This window comes from Ylistrum balloti, unplaced genomic scaffold, assembly GCF_031769215.1.
Source record: "Ylistrum balloti isolate Yb309-2 unplaced genomic scaffold, AGI_CSIRO_Ybal_v1 Utg370260, whole genome shotgun sequence".
NCBI classification, from domain to species: domain Eukaryota; kingdom Metazoa; phylum Mollusca; class Bivalvia; order Pectinida; family Pectinidae; genus Ylistrum; species Ylistrum balloti.
The window spans coordinates 1162683-1184406 of NW_026782205.1; the positions used below are offsets into that span (position 1 = coordinate 1162683).

At 35.0% G+C, this 21724-nt stretch overlaps 2 protein-coding genes across 2 annotated transcripts; one reads left to right on the forward strand and one right to left on the reverse strand.

The window, feature by feature from the left end:
• Positions 1 to 1349: 1349 nt before the first annotated feature.
• LOC132552583 (3-hydroxyacyl-CoA dehydrogenase type-2-like) lies at positions 1350 to 8287 on the reverse strand. The gene is made up of 5 exons (XM_060216769.1): positions 8235 to 8287; positions 6196 to 6360; positions 4790 to 4951; positions 4143 to 4380; positions 1350 to 2163 (listed from the first exon to the last, which is right to left on the reverse strand). Exons 1-5 carry the CDS (start codon positions 8253 to 8255, stop codon positions 1973 to 1975), a joined length of 777 nt encoding a protein of 258 aa, XP_060072752.1. The 5' UTR covers positions 8256 to 8287; the 3' UTR covers positions 1350 to 1972.
• A 186-nt stretch (positions 8288 to 8473) lies between these two features.
• LOC132552582 (ataxin-10-like) lies at positions 8474 to 21231 on the forward strand. Its single transcript, XM_060216768.1, has 9 exons — positions 8474 to 8604; positions 10429 to 10806; positions 11174 to 11353; positions 11832 to 11909; positions 12700 to 12880; positions 14475 to 14583; positions 16317 to 16489; positions 19820 to 19883; positions 20386 to 21231. Exons 1-9 carry the CDS (start codon positions 8474 to 8476, stop codon positions 20583 to 20585), a joined length of 1494 nt encoding a protein of 497 aa, XP_060072751.1. The 3' UTR covers positions 20586 to 21231.
• Positions 21232 to 21724: the final 493 nt, after the last annotated feature.

A 21724-nucleotide genomic window follows, 5' to 3' on the forward strand; every position in this document is an offset into this window, starting at 1 on the left:
CAGATGACCGCCATACCTTCTCACGTCCGTTCGGGCCCTCGGACCACGAAAGTCGAAGTGGAAGGCGACAGCGTTACCCTTGCTCCACCCTATCACTTTGATATTTAGGCGGTCATACTTATGATATCAGTCATCGACGTGTCTGTGTAAATGTATCGTGAGCAGGAATTAATACTAATTCATAAGTTTGTTACAGCATACTTGTTTTTATCTCAATAAAAACTCCTTATTAACGAAAGTTATCAATGCAGAAAAAATATGGAATACAAAACACATTTTGTACGCGAAGAGATATTACGTTCAGATACAAGGGATGCTATTTAACAGACTGTTTTTCTCACCTCCAGTGGCATAGAAGTGTACAAAGCTGACAATGTTATTTAACATCACTTTCATCATTGATTGAAGGGAGACAACTCTAATACGTTCATTTTCAGCTAATCCGTTCCAATGTTGCTTTGTGTGGATCACATATACAATTTTATTTATTTTGTACTGTTAGAAAGGTTAATTTGATTACTGACATTGCTACAGGATCCAAGAAAGAAATCTGATTTCTTCCAATTAAGAATAGATACTGTCCCTTATATATGCTTTATTAACGAAATGTTTCTTTGAATAGAAAAAAATTCCGTAGACATACAAAAATGTATGTATTCAGTGCCGCTTGTTTGGGATTATGTAAAGGAGCAGTAGTGTAAAAGCTGATTCCCAGTAACTAAACAGGGTACATATTGCATATATCATACACAAGTCTCGATGCACAAAATAGTTTGCTCAAGAGTAGTTCTGTTTGGTTGAATAAGGATAAATTTCCCTTGGTTTTCTTCTACTTGTACAAATCTCTAGAGTTAATGTCCGGAAGTCAGAAGCGGTCGTATTTCTAGGGCGGGTTCTAACTTTTTTCTGAAACGCTTGCACTTGGTAGCAATACTTAAAATTAAAACCATGAAACTTTATAAAATCTGACAAATCCAAAGAGTATTAACATTTACGTGTCGCATTAAAATTGAAGGAAAATCGTTTAGGATTTCATTAACTCTTTTTCAACTTGACTTTTGGAATGAAAGAAACTTCAGAGAAAAAAATAATTGATAAATGACTATGACTTTGGAACAGGTTATTCATGTTTCGGAGAACTCAACAAGAAACTTTTCTCAAGTTGTAATTAACACACTGTAAAGAGTATTTTAACTGATATTCCAAATGCTATTTGATTTGGAAAAATACTTTGTGAACGAAGCACATCAATATAGTGTGGATAGGTGGCTCTTCTAAGTAAATGATGATGGCTGGTCTCAGGGTCAGGGGAAGTAAATCGTACAAATGATTCGATTTTTTTTTTTTTTTTACAAAAGTAGTATTTATTCATACATGTTCATTACAATGCAAACAAAAAGTCATATATATATGTAAAATTACAAATATTTTAATCGTGAGTGTGATTTGCCATAAGGCCATCATTCGAATTTCACCAAAATTAGAGTAAGATATATATATTTTCTACTTTTTCAAATTTTAGAAACCTAACTTGAGGTTAGTTCATTGAAATCTTCATAATCAGGAAAAACCTCTTTGATATGTTGATTACTTTTGTAGGTTCTTAAATCTACTGCTTTGTTGTAAATATACATAACATTATACGACAGTTATTTCCCTTCCTCATTAAGCCTATTTAATACAGTGATTGATCTAGTAATGAACAAAGGTTTTAAGTAATATAATACCCATAAGAGTACAGTGAATTTTGCATTTACTGGCTTCTAAAGTTATCATATTTGTGACTTTCATGATAAAAAAATTTGTTTTTGTGATAAATTTTCATGTTGAAAAATTTGTTCCAAGTACAATGACTGAATGACAGTATGTGAATCAACATACTATCTCAAAATATGAGTAAAGAATGTGTAAAATATCACACAAGGTTGTAGTCTTCAAAATTCAAATTCTCAAAATAAATAAAAATGTTCAATCATGGCATCATCCTGATTGCTCCGTCTAATCGAATCACCTCTCCATTCATGTAACCGTTCTCTACGATGGACTGACACATGTGGGCATATTCATCAGGGTTTCCAAGGCGTGGTGGGAAAGGAATGGTGTTACACAGAAACGTGCGAACCTTTTCTGGTAATGATGCCAAAAGTGGTGTATCAAACAGGCCTGCGAATACAAACAGCAACTCAGATCTAGCTTCATTCTGCTTCCTAAAAACACTGATTCGTGTCTTTATATAGTCATACAGTGATGAGGAAGTTTGTTACTTAACATACCTGTCCTTACATGTAACGATGAAGGTTTATCTATTTTTTTTAAAATAATTATTATGCAATTGGAATTATCTAACAATAACTTAACTTAAACATTTGAGTCTGCAGGATCATGTCAAAAAGATATGTCTTCTCTTTTTGCAAAGAAGATATTTGCTGTTCATTGCAATATTGATTTTAACTCAGCAAAAAATAATCAACTAGACTTTGACAGAGACCTATAATATTGATCTATGATAATACATTCCTAATTTAACTCACAATTCTTCATTACACACAGCATCACAATCATTTACCAGATACAGATAGAATATATAGAAAAAAATGGGTATTTCAAGAAAACCGGAAAGTGACATTTACTGTGTGAGCAAATATGATAGAGAATTTGGTCTGCTTGACACGATCTCAACACTTGTACTTACTTAAGATTAAGTGTGTTTTATGAAGTTATGATGGGTCTAATCGTGACCTGCTGACAACATGACAGGTGACTTACCATTCAAATATTTTGTCAAGTTGGCTTCATCACATTATAACAAAAGAGATTTTTGATAAACTGAAATTTTAGTGACTGCTACCTTCAGCTGAAGGTCTCTGACTAAATACTGTAACAATATATTTATGGACAATGTTGTCTGGTGATTAACATGAAAGTACCTTCATTTCAGAATATCTCTAATAACTGATTAATAGATATGAATGTAGGATGAAAAAGGTTGTAAAGGAAAGCTGGTCTTTTTTTTACCTTTGTCTTTAATTCAAAGGTCATAATGACTTAATACAATGTTATAGTACACAAACACATGACTGTGTGTGATGAAGGTATCAGATAAGTTTTAGTTTCATCAAGTTAATATTCCATTTATTTGAGCTTGAGGTGGAGGTCACATAGATATCTACTTGTGAAAAGAATGACATGAATGATAATGGACTAGAAATATTGCATCTATTAGACCATGGAACACAGTCATATGTTGATGCAATTAGGTTTCAGATTTCATCAAGATATCTCGAATTTTTAAAGTTACAACAACAATATATAACAATATTTGCTGAAAAAATGCACTTTATACATTTCTGTGTGATCTTTGATTTTTAGGACAACTTTACAACAACCTCATTTCAGAACAATGCACACCACAAGTGGGTGATGCCATTATATTTCAAGTTCCATCAAAATCTTTGACAGTTCAAAAGTTATGGCCAAAGTTGAGAATGAATTGGAAATTTTATACTATACCTTCCACCTACAGATAAAAATCACATTGATCTCTGGGTAATAAATTAAATTATGTTTCAAGTTTCATAAAGATTTCAAATGGTTCAAAGTAATTGCCTGGACAACAAAAATAAGAAGACTAGAAGCAGTACTGAAACAATCCATCTCTCTTAGCTTGAAGGGGGGACCTATAATAAACAAGATCAATAGTCATTGACCAGCAGCAGTTTATGACGTACCTGATATTAAACTTGACCAGACAATAATATAAACACTTTGTCGGCCATTTAAATCTCCACTTAAAAGCAGTTTATTAAGTGTTTTTCAGATGGTGACCATGTGGGATACCAAACCAAACCAAAATTAGCTCTACTTTGTTGGGATCACCTCACGATCATTTGAGGAAAGATTCAACTAAAACCCACTGGTGGAATTTTGAAATTTGAAATGTGAAAGGTTTATGGAGAGTAGATGACAACAGATATAACACTAAGATTATATGTCATTCTGACCTATCATTCTGACTGTTGAGGTCAGATGATCTAAAAAGATATTTTGGGAGTCAGTTTTGTATCCTAGACACAAAACAGTAAACAAGAACTGAAGAGGAAATACAATAGAGTGCAAACACAGAAACAAAACAAGCCACTTACCAGGAGCAATGGTGCAGACCCTGATCTTCAGTGGAGCAAGGTCACGAGCAATTGGAAGGGTCATCCCCACGATTGCCCCCTTACTAGCAGAGTAGGCCGCTTGTCCTACCTGACCGTCGAAGGCTGCCACACTAGCTGTATTGATGAGGACACCACGTTCCTCCAGCTCTGAACTGGGATTCTTGGCCATCAGCTCTGCACTCATCCGCATCACATTAAATGATCCAACTGTATTAACCTGAAAGTCATGGATTTGTTTTGTGATACAATTACTGTCAATGCTTGACCTGCATATATAATGAATTGATTTGTGATCACAATGTAAATCAATATAGGAAAAAAATGAATACTAATGAAGGGCTACAGACTAAAAATAAGCTGTACAAGACTAACAATGACATTATTTATTGTCCTTGCTCTAATTGTAGTAACTGTAGCCTTCAACAGCATACATCATACATATTTACATGATATATCAACCAAATGGATAAGGCTTTATATGGTTGATTCTTGAGACAACACCAAACTTTCTATTGCCTGTCATTTACAAATTGAAGTTGTGTACAAGATTCCTAAAATTCAGATCGTTAACATTTATACTTATAAGGTATCACAATTTGAATACATTTTCTCATTTTCTAGTTTACCTGAAGAACTTTAGAAAACTCATCCAATGGGTGAAGACCTTTCTTTTGATGAAATGTTTTCACTGCTATTCCAATGCCAGCACAGTTGACTGCCACATTCAACCCTCCAAATTTCGACTCAGCACAATTCATCACTTCCCTCACATCTTTCTCTGATGTCACCTGTAGTTGATAAGATGACAGAAAATGTAGATCAGTGTAGGGACAATATATGTAGTAATTGTATTAAGAAAAACTAACATTTTACAAATTATCAATATAAAATCAATAAAATCAGGATGATCAATATTTATTGTATCAATACCTACACATCAATACACAGCCTCTAGGACCTACCTTCATTATGTTATTTTTCAAGAAATTCTTAAGAAACAATATTATCAAACTGTAAGTGTCAAAATCTAAAACACCTAGCTCATTTTATTTCTTCAATTCACATTAAAAGGAAAATAAAAGGCAAACATTGAAATGCCTAAAGGATTCATTCAGAAGTTGTTGTTTGTAATGGACAGGTGGTGTAATGGACATGTGGTGTAATGGACATGTGGTAGTAATGGACAGGTGGTAATAATGGACAGGTGGTCGTAATGGACAGGTGGTAGTAATGGACAGGTGGTAATAATGGACAGGTGGTAGTAATTGACAGGTGGTAGTAATGGACAGGTGGTAGTAATTGACAGGTGGTAGTAATGAACAGGTGGTAGAAATGAACAGGTGGTAGAAATGAACAGGTGGTAGTAATGGACAGGTGGTACAGGTGGTAGTAATGAACAGGTGGCAGTAATGAACAGGTGGTAGTAATGGACAGGTGGTAGTAATGAACAGGTGGTAGTAATGAACAGGTAGTATTAATGAATAGGTCATAGTAATGGACAGGTGGTAGTAATTGACAGGTGGTAGTAATTGACAGGTGGTAGTAATGAACAGGTGGTAGTAATTGACAGGTGGTAGTAATGGGCAGGTGGTAGTAATGAACAGGTCATAGTAATGGACAGGAGGTAGTAATTGACAGGTGGTAGTAATGAACAGGTGGTAGTAATGAACAGGTGGTAGTAATGGACAGGTGGTAGTAATGAACAGGTGGTAGTAATGAACAGGTGGTAGTAATGAACAGGTCATAGTAATGGACAGGAGGTAGTAATTGACAGGTGGTAGTAATGGACAGGTGGTAGTAATTGACAGGTGGTAGTAATGGACAGGTGGTAGAAATGGACAGGTGGTAGCAATGGACAGGTGGTAGCAATGGACAGGTGGTAGTAATTGACAGGTGGTAGTAATGGACAGGTGGTAGCAATGGACAAGTGGTAGTAATTGACAGGTGGTAGTAATGGACAGGTGTTAGTAAGGGAATGGCAGTGATATAGGACCGGAGCTAAATCACAGATTTAATCATACTGATGTCTCACATCTGCTGCTTGAAATACACAGTTTTTGCCCAAAGAGTCAGCAACGTTTTGTCCATCTGATGTAGCCAAATCCACAAGGACAACTTTGGCTCCTTGATTCACAAATCGTGTGGCGGTGGCTTTTCCCAGTCCTGATGCAGCCCCTGTCACCACGGTAACAAGACCCTACATAACAAAAACACTTGATACAGAATGCAATCATATACAAATTTTTAATACTGGGTGGGACAGGTCATACTTGTTTTTCTGATTTAATATTAAGGAAGCATTGGTTATCTACCTAGAACTTGAATTGTTTCAATCTTAAAACATGCATCCAAATATATCCCGCAAAATTTATATAAACTTAATTAATTACGTAGTTCCAAATATCATAGTATATCTCCATTTGTAAAGAAGGGGGTTGGCGGGTGCACTTTCGTTTATTTGACTGAATTTTTAATCGGATGTTGATTTGTTTTGTATATATGAAGTGTTCTTCATAATTTCTAGCGACCAATTGGATAATAAAAAGTGAAATATTTATAGTCCCTAGATTCAAGAATTATGAAAACAGATTAATTAAGACAGCATCCAAATGTGCATTTAGACACACACATACAGTATATCACTTGTGAACTCAACCGGTAATAATTTCACAATTGAAATTGTAAAGAATCATTTCTACATGTACGTAGCACCTTATAACCTACAGAAGTAAGCGTCAATGGAACAAATCATAAAAGTAGCTGAAAATATCTTGTATACAAAAAACATGATTGAAGTTTCCTGGTATATTTCTAAGGATGCTTTGACAACATCGAACTTGTGACATCACAGATGTGAACTATCCATATCGAGGCAGCTGCTGTTGAACCAAAGGTGCACATTTCAGTTAAATCACAATAACTAGGATACAGAATTAACTATGACTTTTGCACTTTCTTGACCTTTTATTGTATGATATGAAGTATTATATAGCTAAATATGGCAAAACACTCAGGGTACACTTTAAAATTCAAAATGCACTTTGTGACTGTTAAGGGTACTGTGACCAGGTTCTGTAATTTTTGAAGAGTTTGACACTTTTGTAGTTATATTTATTGTTGTTATTAAAAAGTAGGTTAATGGAAGGTTTTTATTAATTTCTGAAACTTTGATGTTAAAATAAACCTATTACAGTTGTGACTTTGTCATATCTACTTTATAAACTTTTGATTTCTTCTTTAACTTAAATCATTAAGTAATACATCAGAAACAGAAAACTCCAACATTCCAACTATTATCTTGTTTTGGTTTGGACAGAGACATATATAACACGTTACATCTCTGGTTTGGAGGAACATAAACAATAAAATTTTCTATTCTAATCCTCATAATTTGACCCCCAAGTTTCTACGAGTCCACACAAAATCTCATGTTTTGAATAGCATATCTTATGCAGCTGACATTAACACATTTCCCTTCAAATTATTTTGACATCCTATGCATGGTTGAGTTCCTTATTTCCATTAACAATGGAGTAGATACAGTATTCAGATGTTTGCACTAAACTTTGAAACATGATTGGTATCAGCTTGTAGAAAAAGGATCTATGTGCCATATGCATGGATGAATGATGAAAAATTTCCACGATTATCGTATGAAAGCCTAACCATGCACAGGTTTCTTGTTTCCCTCACTTTTTATAGGGACAGACTTTTGACATTCATCAACTCCAAGCTGATATATAAAAGTAGACATTACATCAGAATAGCTGCAGAATGGCCTGGATTTCATTTGTTAAACTTAAACAACGGGTATGCACCAATTCGGAAACATTGCATTGGACAGTCATCAACCGATTTTCAAAAATATAAAGAAAAAAATGGCATATTCCTATTCATACTTTGTCATCAAAAGCAAGATTGAATTGTTGTGACATGGTTGATAAATTCATATTAGAGCTAGACGGCATCATGTGTTTCCAACAGTTTTGAAAATAAATGTTGACAATTTAAAATTAGCAGATGAAATCAGCTAACAAAAAGTGAGTTTGCAAATAAATTTGTGAAAATGACCTTTAGCTTGCCGGCTGACATGTTCCTCGTTTCGATAGAGCAAAATCTGGGAGAGAGTGCGAAGGTGAACACACCCCCATGTGAACCAATCAAATCTTTCGTTACTTTTGTCCTATTATTTAGTCCAATAACAGAGTGCGAGACAATTGGTAGCGTGTATCAAAACAATAGTCTAAGTCAACCAGACGCTTGTTGTACACTTCCGATGTGGATGCATGAGACTATACCACATGGAGGAGATGGACACTGAAGTTGACGATTGCTTCCTGGCAATTGCTGGTGTTTTCGACAGTTTAGAATCAAATAATCACAACCAACTCTTAGAGCTTCTACAGAAGTTAACAAACAAATTGAAAGAAGCGAATTCGAGGTAATCATTGTTTATTAAGGTATTTCATGTTGTCGACTGCACCGGCACATGTGATTTCAATTTCAATAGTACTTAAAATAACAAACCATGCTATAGCTTTATCAGAACAACTTTTGTGTGGTTTGTTATTTCTAAATGCAATTGAAATTGAGTCCACAAGTACCTACTTTAGAAACAAGCCACAAGTCAAAACAAAAGGTGAGTTATCATCAGATACTTCTTCGCTTTTTCTGATGACAGTCCCATTTGTATGTTTTATCTTGTCTTTCGAAAAATTGAGAGGTGTAATTGTTTCTGTGACAGAAACTAATCAAAAATAACAAGCAACATGTCATCAGTAAGTGTTACCGGTTATGGTGCAATATAATATTATGGAAGGGAGACAACTCTTATGAACTACATGTGCAAATATTTTTTGCTTCTTATCATTGTGAAAGGATTAATACTATGTACATGTCCATAGTATAACTAACTTAATACATTATAAGCAATTGGTAGGTTTCCATATAATCATCAGACATTTTATATTTAAAGTAACATTAAACAGTTTGATAATAGACTGTCGGTGCCTGGAAAGAGCAAAACTTTACATAACACATCAATATTCAATCAATGAAAGTTAAAAAAAATAAGACGCACGGTAATGTTGGTAAACTGATGAATTTAATACACAAATGATTGATCGTGCAACTATTGTGCTGTTGACATTTTGTGTTCTTAATGGAAAAACATCTGTTCGTTTAGTAAAAATTAAAAAGGAAGTCATATGAAGTGAGGAAAATGCAAACATTGTCGAAGTATTTTCAGTTAATTTGATATTAGCTGTTGGTAGTGCAGAGGGCCAACATGTACTGCTCTATATACCTTGTCACTTTCAGAAGAATTTTCTCTGTTGCATCATGTCCAGATGTGTTGATGAAATGTCTCACATACATGTACATTGTATGCTAACAGTAAAAAGCTTCAATTGGGGGCCTTTGGCACACATAAGCTTTGAATTCACTCTTATAAATGTATCTGCTACTAAAATAGCAGGTATGATCCATAGTAGTATTTCTGTTATTCTAGTTTTGTTTACAACTTTTTGAAACCTACATATACCCAACACAACACCAATTTTTTGTGTTTCCGTTGATCAATTAATTGTGATATTTTCTGTTCTATAAATATGATGGAAATGTGGTTCAGAATCAACATTGCAAAAATGAAACCAAACTCAAATTCAGCAGATTAACTGAATAATTTACATCTATGTGTGTACTTTTATGCCCCCAGATCAAAAGATGGGGCATATTGTTTTTGTTCTGTCTGTTTGTTATCAACTTCAACCTTGCCCATGACTGTTGCACAATAAGAAGTAGGACTTTCATATTTGGCATGTACATTTCTTGTGACAAGACTGCTTTGAGGGTGCCAAAATTGTTAACCATGTGACCTTGACCTTTTACCTACATTTGAAAGTACCACAATGAAGACATAAAGGTTTCACAAAGTGTGCTTGCAGTTAGCACATGCCTTACACAGTAAAGCTTTGATGTCCCACTTCAGAATTTTGTTGCAACCAGGAGCATAGTATTTCTTAAACACTTATTATGTCTATCAATTTGATTACTGAGCTGATGCTGATTGATAACCTGGCTGTATATTTCCCATGGAAAAAGCTAATTTCCAGTGATACAGACAGTTAACCTGATTACAAGCAGCTATACATCAAGAAAAGATATTAAAATAAAAAATTAAAGAATCTAGAAGTAAAAACTAATTGATATTTGTTAAGTTATTTTCTTGTGTGATTACCTTGAAAAAAAAACCTGTTATTTTCAGGGAAAAAATAGTCAAGACTCATGTTGAAATAATTGTCAAAGTGCTGCATAAATGCGATGAAAATCTGAAGGAGGATTTTGATGAGAGGCCGCCACCAGAAGTAATATGTTGTATTACAGAGTGTTATCGTACACTTCGGAATGCTTGTGCAGGATGTCGAGCCAATCAGGACCTTGTCATTCAGTCTAGCTGCCTGGAATGTTGTGTGAACACAATTAGACAATGTCTTCGAGAACAAACAGAATCTAGTTTTCTCTCCAAGATGGATGAAGATAAAATTGTGTGTCTTCAGTGTTGTGTCCAGTTTTTAGGAAACTTGGTTGTTGGACATCTTGAGAACAGCAAACAAGTTTGGAATCGGCTTTCAAAGAGCTTTAGGTCAGTTGCTCAAGTTACTTTACCTATGGAGTATTTTTAAATTTGATATTTGGATGTCAACATTGAATGATTCAACTTTAGATTGGAATTGTAAATTAATTGATTTAAATGTTCATTAACTAATTTCTTTCTAAAAAAAAAAAAAATGATACAATTGTTACATAATGTATTAATACTAGTTAAGTTTCCAAAATTTAAATTTCAGAAACTGTTAATACATTACAACAAACTTTTTGGATGTGATCAATCAGTTTTGTCTATCTCTTAATTTAGATAGGTAAATGTGAAAAAGCAGTGCATATATAAATACACAAATATATCATTACATGTTCAGAATATAGCCCCAAATATGGTCTTTGTTTTATAGGGATCTGTTGTTTGTGGAGGACACCAAGCTTACTCAGTACATTTGTATGGTTGTTCATTCCTGTATCCAGGCAGGAAGATGTGATCAGGAGTGGTTGACGAGACTAGGGGCTGACCTTGATTTCCAACAGATTGTATGTCGAATTCTCAATGTTCTTACCACCACAGACATGGATTGGGGGTCAGTTATTCTTTGTTGTTGATAAAAATATCAGTCACTCTCAAACAACAAATTTTATAATAATGTATCTTTGGGATCTTTTAATCAGATCACAACAAAATATCAACAGAAACAACACAATCATTGTGTGGTATGTAACTGACTGTAGCAGTTCATGGAAAAATCCTTCCTTTTAGTACTCATGGTCAGTTCTGGTCAGTAATTACCAGCCTCACATTGCTCAGTTCAATTTTCAGGATTTCCCACTGAGCATGTTTTTTTTCTCATTTGTTTATATATTCTTGATGTTCCAAATTTTGTATTTTACTTACATTGTGACAGATAAGTAATTATAAAGTTTCACAAAATTGCATAATAATTTACATTTAGTATGTACCAAATGATGGATGAATTCATACAAGTTAGAAGATGAGGGAAATTTGTACTTTGCTACACTCTAGGGTGAAATATTAGATACAACGATATTGTATATTGACAGGATGTATGTTATAGAGGACGCTATGATGATAAAAGGTATTCTAGAGGTGATTGATCTGCAGCTCTCCATTAAAGAAAGGTGAGTGATCATTGACCTTGTGTTATTTAGCGGCTGGTGATAATCAAGTGGGTCAATTTTCACCCCACCACCTTCAGCTTGTCTGTCTGTTCATTCTTAAACATTTTTGTTACTGCTGTTCATCAGATTTAAGCGCTTGAATGATCATTGTCAAGTTTCAAATGTAGGTTCTCCAAATTGATCCCTAGTTGTGTTTTGCTCATTTTTGATCACAAAAACAAAATGACTGCCCAGTGAACATCCTGGATTTTAACTGCTATAGATTGATATTGCTATTTGTTTTAGAATTTGTAAAGGCATCATTCACTAATTCCCTTTGAAAGTTTCTCATGGTCTAAAGCTATGCTTTGGAATTGTCCTTTGTTGACTGATGGGTATAACAAAATTACCAGCAGGTGGCCGTTTTAGTTTTTGACTGTTAAAGAGCTTGTTATTGTTAATATATGTATTACTTGACAAGTTCTGGATGGTTCTTTCACAAATTTCATAATTACAGTATGTAAGTTCCCCTTGGGTCTGAGTTGTACAATGTACAAGTTAACTGATCACAGTAGCAAATGACTGCCAGGTGGCAATCTCAGATTTCAACAGTTATAATATGTTGTCTTTATTTCCTTAGAGGTAATGGATAGATTTTTCTAAAATATAACAACAAATGGAAAATAGGAACAGATGGGGACAGATCCTACTAATAAAGATCTAATAGTGTAAAGATAACAGGTGGGCATCAAGATCCTTCTGGGATATCTCATGTTAACTGACTGCTCTTTTCTACTTACTGTCAATACAGGATATTTGCTCTAGAAGTACTACTGAGCCAGCTGAGAAGCATGTCGGACTCCGAGGGTCCCAGGGATGGTGTGTTAGATGTGTGTTTAGATACTCTTCAGTATCTGAGTAAGGAGGTGGTCAGTAATGCTTACAACATTCTAATTTTGGCCAGTGAGGACAATCAAATGACCAGTACTCCAGTAAGTCTGTCAGCCAAGGCCATCAGTTTGGTTTAAATCGGATCTCTCATTTGACATTGTAATATGTACCTCATTACATGAGCATTTAGCACAAGTCTATGTGAATGGTTGTTCTGATGACCTACAGTCAAATTTTCAACTGTTACTAAAAAAACATGCAGAGTACTGTGCAAGATAAAATTCCTGTAGCTTTGATTGAATCCTGATATTAGGGTATAAATTTTGATGGCATGAAGATGTGCAGCAAAGGCCTTGAACATGCAATTTTTCTTGATGTTTTTAACTGGAAAATTGTTTTCAGGCCTCTAATTGTCTTAAATACTTTTGACTCTCCTACCTTATCAATAAGTTATGTTGCTTTAACTGTCATAATGTGCTCTCCAATGTACACAAACTTTTATCATATTCAACTTTCAAGTTCTATCAATGGGATCTAGTTGAAACTTGCCGGGAATGATCTTGAGATGTCCTGACAAACTGTTGTTATTTTTCATGTCAATTCAGAATTGAAGATGGGCGTCATATGGCAACCACATGGGAAAAAACTAATTTCAAATTTATTTCTTAATTCCGTCAGTGTAACTGAGCTTGAAGGATGCGGATGTTAAAGTTAACAGCATTACTTAAAAAACAGCCAAACTAAGATTGGGGGGAAAAAATGTAATTTCAGTTTCCTAAATGTCTACAAGATGTCACTTCAGATGACAAAATCTTCCAGTCATCATATCAAAGGAAGTGCAGACATCTAAGTTTCAAATTATCGTCCATTCCCCACACCAAAAGTACCCACTGACACCCCAATCCAGAACCTATAGTAATAGTACTAACTGGCATATAGGCACATAGTTAAAAGTGCCATATCATTGAGTTCTATCCCTATTAGATCTTAATTTTCATTGGTTTTCATATATCAAGTGTATCATCTTATGTACAATGAGGGTTGGTTTTTAGCTGAAATATACACATAACAAAGTTACTTAATAATCATAAAAAGGAAATCCTTATCTATTGATCGACCGTCTGGATATGTAAATTTTTGTGTCATATTTGATAATGCATGAGCACAAAAAACAGTTGCCTGTTATTATAAATGGCTTCCCACCTGAATTGATCGTGACAATGATGGTAATTAACATTACTAATTGCATAATTCTGAATTGACGTAATGTTGTCAAATAACATTTGCCACACCCATAATAAAATCCGGTGCTGAAATGCAGGATTTTACTGACTGTGTCAGTACTGTTGTCATTTTTGCCCAACATCATGTGTTTGTCTTTACAAAATGAATTGCCTCATTTTCAAAACTTTGCATTAACATTATCAGTGCTAAATTTGTGAGGGATTTCCCAAACCAAAGTGGCCAAGCTGGACATTGGAAATTGTGAATATTGGGATTGCATAGAAACTCAAATGGAAATTAATATAACACATAAAATCAGTTGAAACAAAATTAATGTTTTTATTGTGATGACCCTTTAAGGGTCAAAGGTCTCTTGTCCACTTTAAACATTTTGAAATGTGAAGAAACTGTAAAGAGGTGTTGTGTATTAATGAGCCCTTCTTCACTTAGGGTTTTGTTTTTTTATTGTAGCAGCCAGAAGTGATAGTGAAGCAAATAGAGGCTTTAGGTGAGGCATCCTCTAACCACAGTCATTATAGTGGTCTTCAGGACAACCCAGACCTTCTGACATCAGCAGTATGTAAGTATCAACCCTACTGTGAAAGTTGATGATGAAGGGGTGTTCCATTCCGCCCGGGGCTAGTGATTTTTAGGTCTGGGCTAGCTGTTCCAAAATACTGACCAGCCCGTGGGCTAGTGTAAATTATCTGTTCTTGACCTGCATTAAAAGTCAACCCAAAGAATGCCTTCATCTAGGTGTATCAAACACTTGGTTATGTAATGGATGGATTTAAGAATTCAAGTGTAATAGCGACTCAGATGTAAATGCAACTTTACCGAAATGTAAACTAGCTTAAGAATTGCAGGGATGATTTACCAGGTAGATTAGAATTGTAATATAAAGAGACAGTAAGTGAATATGTCACCGATTGTTGGATATATGATTCTAAATTATAAATTAAGCAAATCCTGATGCTTTTGAAATTGAAATAAGATCATTTGTGCTTTGTGCTACTGCTTTGATAGGTTTTACATCACGCAAGACGTTTTCACATCAAAATAAGCCACAGTTGGCTTTCCAGATAATGTAAGGAAATATTTTAGTTACACGAAGATATGTATACTTGACAGATGTTAACAACATTGTCTTCTGAAATACACATTTCTCAGTAATTTTGTTGGCTTTATAATTCAAATATTGCAAATTTATAAATAAAAACTTATACTGTTACACATTTCCCTATGAGAAATATAGGAATAACAGTTTCATAGATATTAGCTCCAATTGTTAAGACTCAATATATACTTTGTTTCCTTACGATTTCCCACTGCAAATAAGATGGAAGAATAAATTACATGCATCTAGAATGTAGAAGTCAGGGTGACTTGCTAAACCTGTGGTATACATGTACAATATATATGAATTAATTTCATTCATGTTAATTTTAATTATCAACTTATTGCACAGAAACCAGGCAAACAGTATCATTTATACATGTTTTATGCTTTATTGAATAACACAGATGGGATTAATTCTATTGAGGAAATGGTAAATTAAAGTTAAAAAACAGCATTTAGCGTTAATTGAAAAATTCCAAAAGTGGGGCTAGTAGTTTTGATCAGGGATAGTGAGAAAAAATGGTTCACTAGCCCTTTGGCTAATGGAAAATTTTCAGAATTGAACACCCTTGTGATCTGGCTACCATTATTTCAAAATCAAGTGAAACATTAAATTTATTGATCCTTCAAGTACTCACAAGTAAATATATGCATTATCAGCTCAGTGACCTGTCTGTCTGACCCCAGTTGCTTAAAACTTGAGAGTTAATCTGTGGTAAGTGAAAAAGTTAAATTCATGCTACTTAAAAAACAGGACTTTCAAAGCAAAATTGACACTTGAAATGTATCAATCTGATCTGTGTCAACAAATCCACTATTGTGAAATGATAAAGGATGCTTCCAGATTTGTTGAATTCATGTTTGAAATTTTTACTAACCACTTTTACAAAACTTTTGGCAACTGGGCCTCCCCTACAAGCAACTTTGAGGAAATGCAAGTCCATCTGTCTGTCCATAAAAATATTCTAAGCATCGTTCTGCCTTGAAAGTTTGGTTTTAGTTGTTTTGTAACTTTGACACAGATTAAACTTGTAATCTATGGATGTGGAAGAAGAAAGTTTGTATGTTTCCTGTAGTTTCCTTGACTTCCTAGCTATTAGATAATTAGATGGTGGATTGCCCGAATATCGCTTGGTCTGTCATGTGGTCAGGGATGCTTGTGTCAGTATAACATATTTCTCATGGTACTTACAGATCTCCTCGAAGCTATTCACAAATTAGGTCAGGACAGTTCTAATGCTTTCAGCAGTGTGAAGAAGTTAGCCTCTGATGAAGTGGACACTGACCATCCAGTGTTTGGCCTCAGAAAGGACCTAGTCAGACTTATAGGGAACATGTGTTTCAGGCACCAGCGAAACCAGGAACAGGTACCATTAATGTTTTTTTTTATATTTGTAGATTTCCATAGTGTCTTTTGGTGTGACAACCTTCTAAACTCCACTACTATCAAAATATACATGTACACTGCTCTGTTAAGTGCTGCTTTTTTGGAGATAATTAAACACTTAATTGTTTACAGTATCAAAGTTCTGCCAGTAGGTATGGTTTGACATCTTCCTGCTTTCTGTTGGAACTGCCTAAAAGAGAGTGAATTGAAATCTATAAAGTACACACATAACTATTATGGGATTTAAAATAATGATTTGAATTTTTAAACCTACAACCAACATAGTAGCGACTTCTGGGACTTTAGAATTTGTATAGAATACATTAATGTTGGACCTGTCCTATATACAGCTACCTATTATTAAGGCTAGATGTTCCAGAGTGTAGAGCAACATTTGGTAACATCTACACTAACAGATGTTCAGGTTCCTGTACTGACAGTGACGTCAAATTTAGAAAATAAAACAGTACCATTTTGAAACTCCTTGAATTTTCATTTCTATGTCCCTGCCATTGGCCGAAGCATATTACTATTGCCCTTGACCTTCATTTTGTTATACTGTCTGATATATTTTCGCTTCAAGTATTCCGATGGATAAAGATATCAGACTTAATTTCTATAATTTGTTGTTGTATCATGGGAAGAATTTAGTCCAGTTCTTGCTAGAGTTATGGCCCTTTGACTTTAGAAATTTCAAAATTCTACTTGTATTCTCAGTGTTGGATGGGGGTATTGCTGTGGATTTTGATGTGCAGTTTCTCCGAAGTTACCAGGTTTGACTCTTGGTCAGATTATATAATTAAGAAAAAAGGCTAGCATGTTATCTAATGACACAGGATTACTACTACATTCTACAAAAGGTACAACATGTAATTTGTCCGAGATTCTTCCTTGTGTCTGTTAGGTTGGTATAGAACACAAAATAAACCTTGTTACCTGGTGCTTGTGTCAGTTCATCTTCTACATTAATGATTAAGCATTAGTATTCACACATTTTTTAGTGAGTATGCTTGGAGAAAAAGTCAGTGTTAAAGTGCAAGTTATAGATTTGTATATTATTCTTTTAATATTTTGTAAGTAGCTTGTCTGAAAAAGTAAGTTGAAGACTATTGTCATAAGCTCATAAAGTAGGTCACATAACTGACCTTTTCTCCCACAGGGCCTTAACAGTTACAGAATGCCTTTTCAGGGTTAATTAGCAGGAAATTTGTAGTCTTATTTTGATAAAACATGTACGTATTGTAGAAATGATCTCAGGTAAGTGGAGATCAGAATATATCCTTGACAAAATGCTGAATGATTTCTTGGGCTGACAAAGACCTCTACCTTAATAGCCCACACCAAGGAGGGATCAGTCAGCAGTTTGTCATGTACTCCGAGGTAGATATTCTCATGCCGACTTGCCTGGGACTATTTCTAGCACATTTTTTGGTGGAAAAATTGCTTTGTGACCCATTATTATTTCTTCATATAAACATCGTAATTTAAACAACAATTCTGCAAAATCCTTTACAATTTCTGACACCAAAAAAATATACAACAGTTTTATTTGATAAATATACAATAAAGTATAAAGTTACAATTTAGTTCTAAAGATATTTTTGTTTAATTTCTATATCTCATCTGAAATAAAAATATCCTGAGTGTCTACTTTACTCATCTTGATCACTTCTCAATGTGTATTACATAGGTGTCAGGCATCACTTCTCAATGTGTATTACATAGGTGTCAGACATCACTTCTCAATGTGTATTACAAAGGTGTCAGATATCAAGATCACTTCTCAATGTGTATTACATAGGTGTCAGAAATCACTTCTCAATGTGTATTACATAGGTGTCAGGTATCACTTCTCAATGTGTATTACATAGGTGTCAGACATCACTTTTCATTGTGTATTACATAGGTGTCAGACATCACTTCTCAATGTGTATTACATAGGTGTCAGGCATCACTTCTCAATGTGTATTACATAGGTGTCAGGCATCGAGATCAATTCTCAATGTGTATTACATAGGTGTCAGACATCACTTCTCAATGTGTATTACATAGGTGTCAGACATCACTTCTCAATGTGTATTACAAAGGTGTCAGACATCAAGATCACTTCTCATTGTGTATTACATAGGTGTCAGACATCACTTCTCAATGTGTATTACATAGGTGTCAGAAATCACTTCTCAATGTGTATTACATAGGTGTCAGGTATCACTTCTCAATGTGTATTACATAGGTGTCAGGTATCACTTCTCAATGTGTATTACATAGGTGTCAGGCATCACTTCTCAATGTGTATTACATAGGTGTCAGGCATCGAGATCAATTCTCAATGTGTATTACATAGGTGTCAGACATCACTTCTCAATGTGTATAACATAGGTGTCAGACATCACTTCTCATTGTGTATTACATAGGTGTCAGACATCAAGATCACTTCTCAATGTGTATTACATAGGTGTCAGACATCACTTCTCAATGTGTATTACATAGGTGTCAGACATCACTTCTCAATGTGTATTACATTGGTGTCAGACATCAAGATCACTTCTCAATGTTTATTACTTAGGTGTCAGACATCACTTCTCAATGTGTATTACATAGGTGTCAGACATCCAGATCACTTCTTAATGTGTATTACATAGGTGTCAGACATCAAGATCACTTCTTAATGTGTATTACATAGGTGTCAGACATCACTTCTCAATGTTTATTACATAGGTGTCAGACATCACTTCTCAATGTGTATTACATAGGTGTCAGACATCCAGATCACTTCTCAATGTGTATTACATAGGTGTCAGACATCACTTCTCAATGTGTATTACATAGGTGTCAGACATCACTTCTCAATGTGTATTACATAGGTGTCAGACATCACTTCTCAATGTGTATTACAAAGGTGTCAGACATCACTTTTCATTGTGTATTACATAGGTGTCAGACATCAAGATCACTTCTCAATATGTATTACATAGGTGTCATACATCACTTCTCAATGTGTATAACATAGGTGTCAGACATCACTTCTCATTGTGTATTACATAGGTGTCAGACATCACTTCTCAATGTGTATAACATTGGTGTCAGACATCACTTCTCAATGTGTATTACATAGGTGTCAGACATCAAGATCACTTCTCTTTGTCTATTACATAAGTGTCAGACATCAATATCACTTCTCAGTGTGTAGTACATAGTTGTCAGACATCAAGTTCACTTCTCAATGTGTATAACATACATTACAGTGTCAAGTATTATTCAGTATAAACACAGTTAACACTGTAACTAATAGTGTTCTTTCTCTCCACAGGCTGCCACCCTTAATGCCTTACCTTTAATTCTGGACCAAACCAACATCGACAAGAAAAATCCATGTATCCTTTTTCTTTCTATGAACTTGAATGGGAGATTTAATCAAAATGTTTTTTGTCATTGGTTGTAATTTCCACAAGAGGACAATGGAGGACATCAATGGTATACAGAATCATCAATTGAATTGGTCTGTCCCTATGCTGGCCTGTAATTTGCACATTGGTGTTACATGTATATCAAAGGATACTATACTTTTGGGTCATCGCTTTTTATCTTTTTGACTAGTTATATGAAACAGGTAATTTAATGTAATTGAACATTACCTAGGTACTTAAACTAGGACAAACTAGATTTGAATGATGTGAACAAATAAATTTGTCACTTGGTTGCTTTGTACATTGAATATGCGTGAATCCTTTTTCATAGCAATTTGGCCTCTCATAGATGCAATGTTAACTGTTTGCACTTAAACAACATGTTCTGTTTTTTATCGCCCTGTTTTTATAGTCTGTAGAAAAGGAATCCATAGTGTACATTGATGTATTAGACCTTAACCGTTGGAAGACATTACACAATGGGCCATTCTCGCTGTGCGAAACCTCTGTGAAGGGAGCCCGCAGAATAAACAAGTTCTTGCTGGTTTAAAAAAGCAGGGGCTGGCTGACAACTCCACTGTTCTGCAAGAGCTTGGCATGGATGCAGAAGTCAGGGATGATAAAATCTATGTAACACCATCAAGAAAAGACCAGGAACCGGAGGGATGACTGTGACAATATACTATATTACTAAGTGATGGGGAAAAAGGGGAGGGGTTACCGTGGCAAAATACTGCATTATCTAGTGATTGGCAGGAAGGGGAGGGGTAACGATGACAATATACTGCATTGCCTAGTGATGGACAGGAAGTTGAGGGGTAACCATGACAATATACTACATTGCCTAGTGATGGGTAGCAAGGGGAGGAGTAACCATGGCAATATACTACATTTCCTAGTAATGGACAGGAAGTCGAGGGGTAACCATGACAATATACAACATTGTCTAGTGATGGGTAGCAAGGGAAGGAGTAACCATGGCAATATACTACATTTCCTTGTAATGGGAAGGAAGGGGAGGGGTAACTATGGCAACATACTACATTTCCTAGTAATGGGAAGGAAGGGGAGGGGTAACTATGGCAACATACTGTACTGCATAGTGATGGAACAGAGATGAAAGGGTAACCATGGTAATATACTGTATTATTCAGTATGTGGCAGGAGAGGAAAGGGGAACTATGGCAATATACTGCCTTACCTAGTAAGGGATAGAGGGAGGATGGATCACTGGAAAGTATATAGTTTAAGTTGGAATATCCTTTTATTGAAGAAACTGTGATAATTAAATATTCAGCATGGACAATATCTATAATACTGTGTTTCATTTGTTTTATTTGAAACCTTTCTGCTTTTCATAGTCCAGGCTTATTTTGACATAAAAAAGCTCTGGTATTTATCTTCATTCGAAATAAATGACCGAGAGACTGCTTAAATTTGAAATACGAATGTACATAGCTTGTGTATGAATGATAAGACAACATTATATGACACATGTGGTAACAATGACACAGCGTTGTATGGCTTACGTGGTAACAATGCAACATTATATGACACATGTGGTAACAATGATGGGTTGTATGGCTTAGTGGTAACAATGACAGGTTGTACGGCTTACGTGGTAACAATGACAGGTTGTACGGCTTACGTGGTAACAATGACAGGTTGTATGGCTTACGTGGTAACAATGACAGGTTGTATGGCTTACGTGGTAACAATGACAGGTTGTATGGCTTACGTGGTAACAATGACAGGTTGTATGGCTTACGTGGTAACAATGACAGGTTGCATGGCTTACGTGGTAACAA

Excerpts from the sequence above, each read along its gene's own strand:
- LOC132552583 (XM_060216769.1), bottom strand. The coding sequence starts at position 8,255 with ATGTCAGCCGGCAAGCTAAAG. Across the intron at positions 4,952-6,195 it reads GTGTATTTCAAGCAGCAGAT|GTGACATCAGAGAAAGATGT; the intron begins GTGAGACATCAG and ends TATCAACTACAG. Across the intron at positions 4,381-4,789 it reads AGTTTTCTAAAGTTCTTCAG|GTTAATACAGTTGGATCATT; the intron begins GTAAACTAGAAA and ends CATGACTTTCAG.
- LOC132552582 (XM_060216768.1), top strand. The coding sequence starts at position 8,474 with ATGGACACTGAAGTTGACGATTGCTTCCTGGCAATTGCTGGTGTTTTC. Across the intron at positions 10,807-11,173 it reads CGGCTTTCAAAGAGCTTTAG|GGATCTGTTGTTTGTGGAGG; the intron begins GTCAGTTGCTCA and ends TTTGTTTTATAG. Across the intron at positions 12,881-14,474 it reads ATCAAATGACCAGTACTCCA|CAGCCAGAAGTGATAGTGAA; the intron begins GTAAGTCTGTCA and ends TTTTTATTGTAG.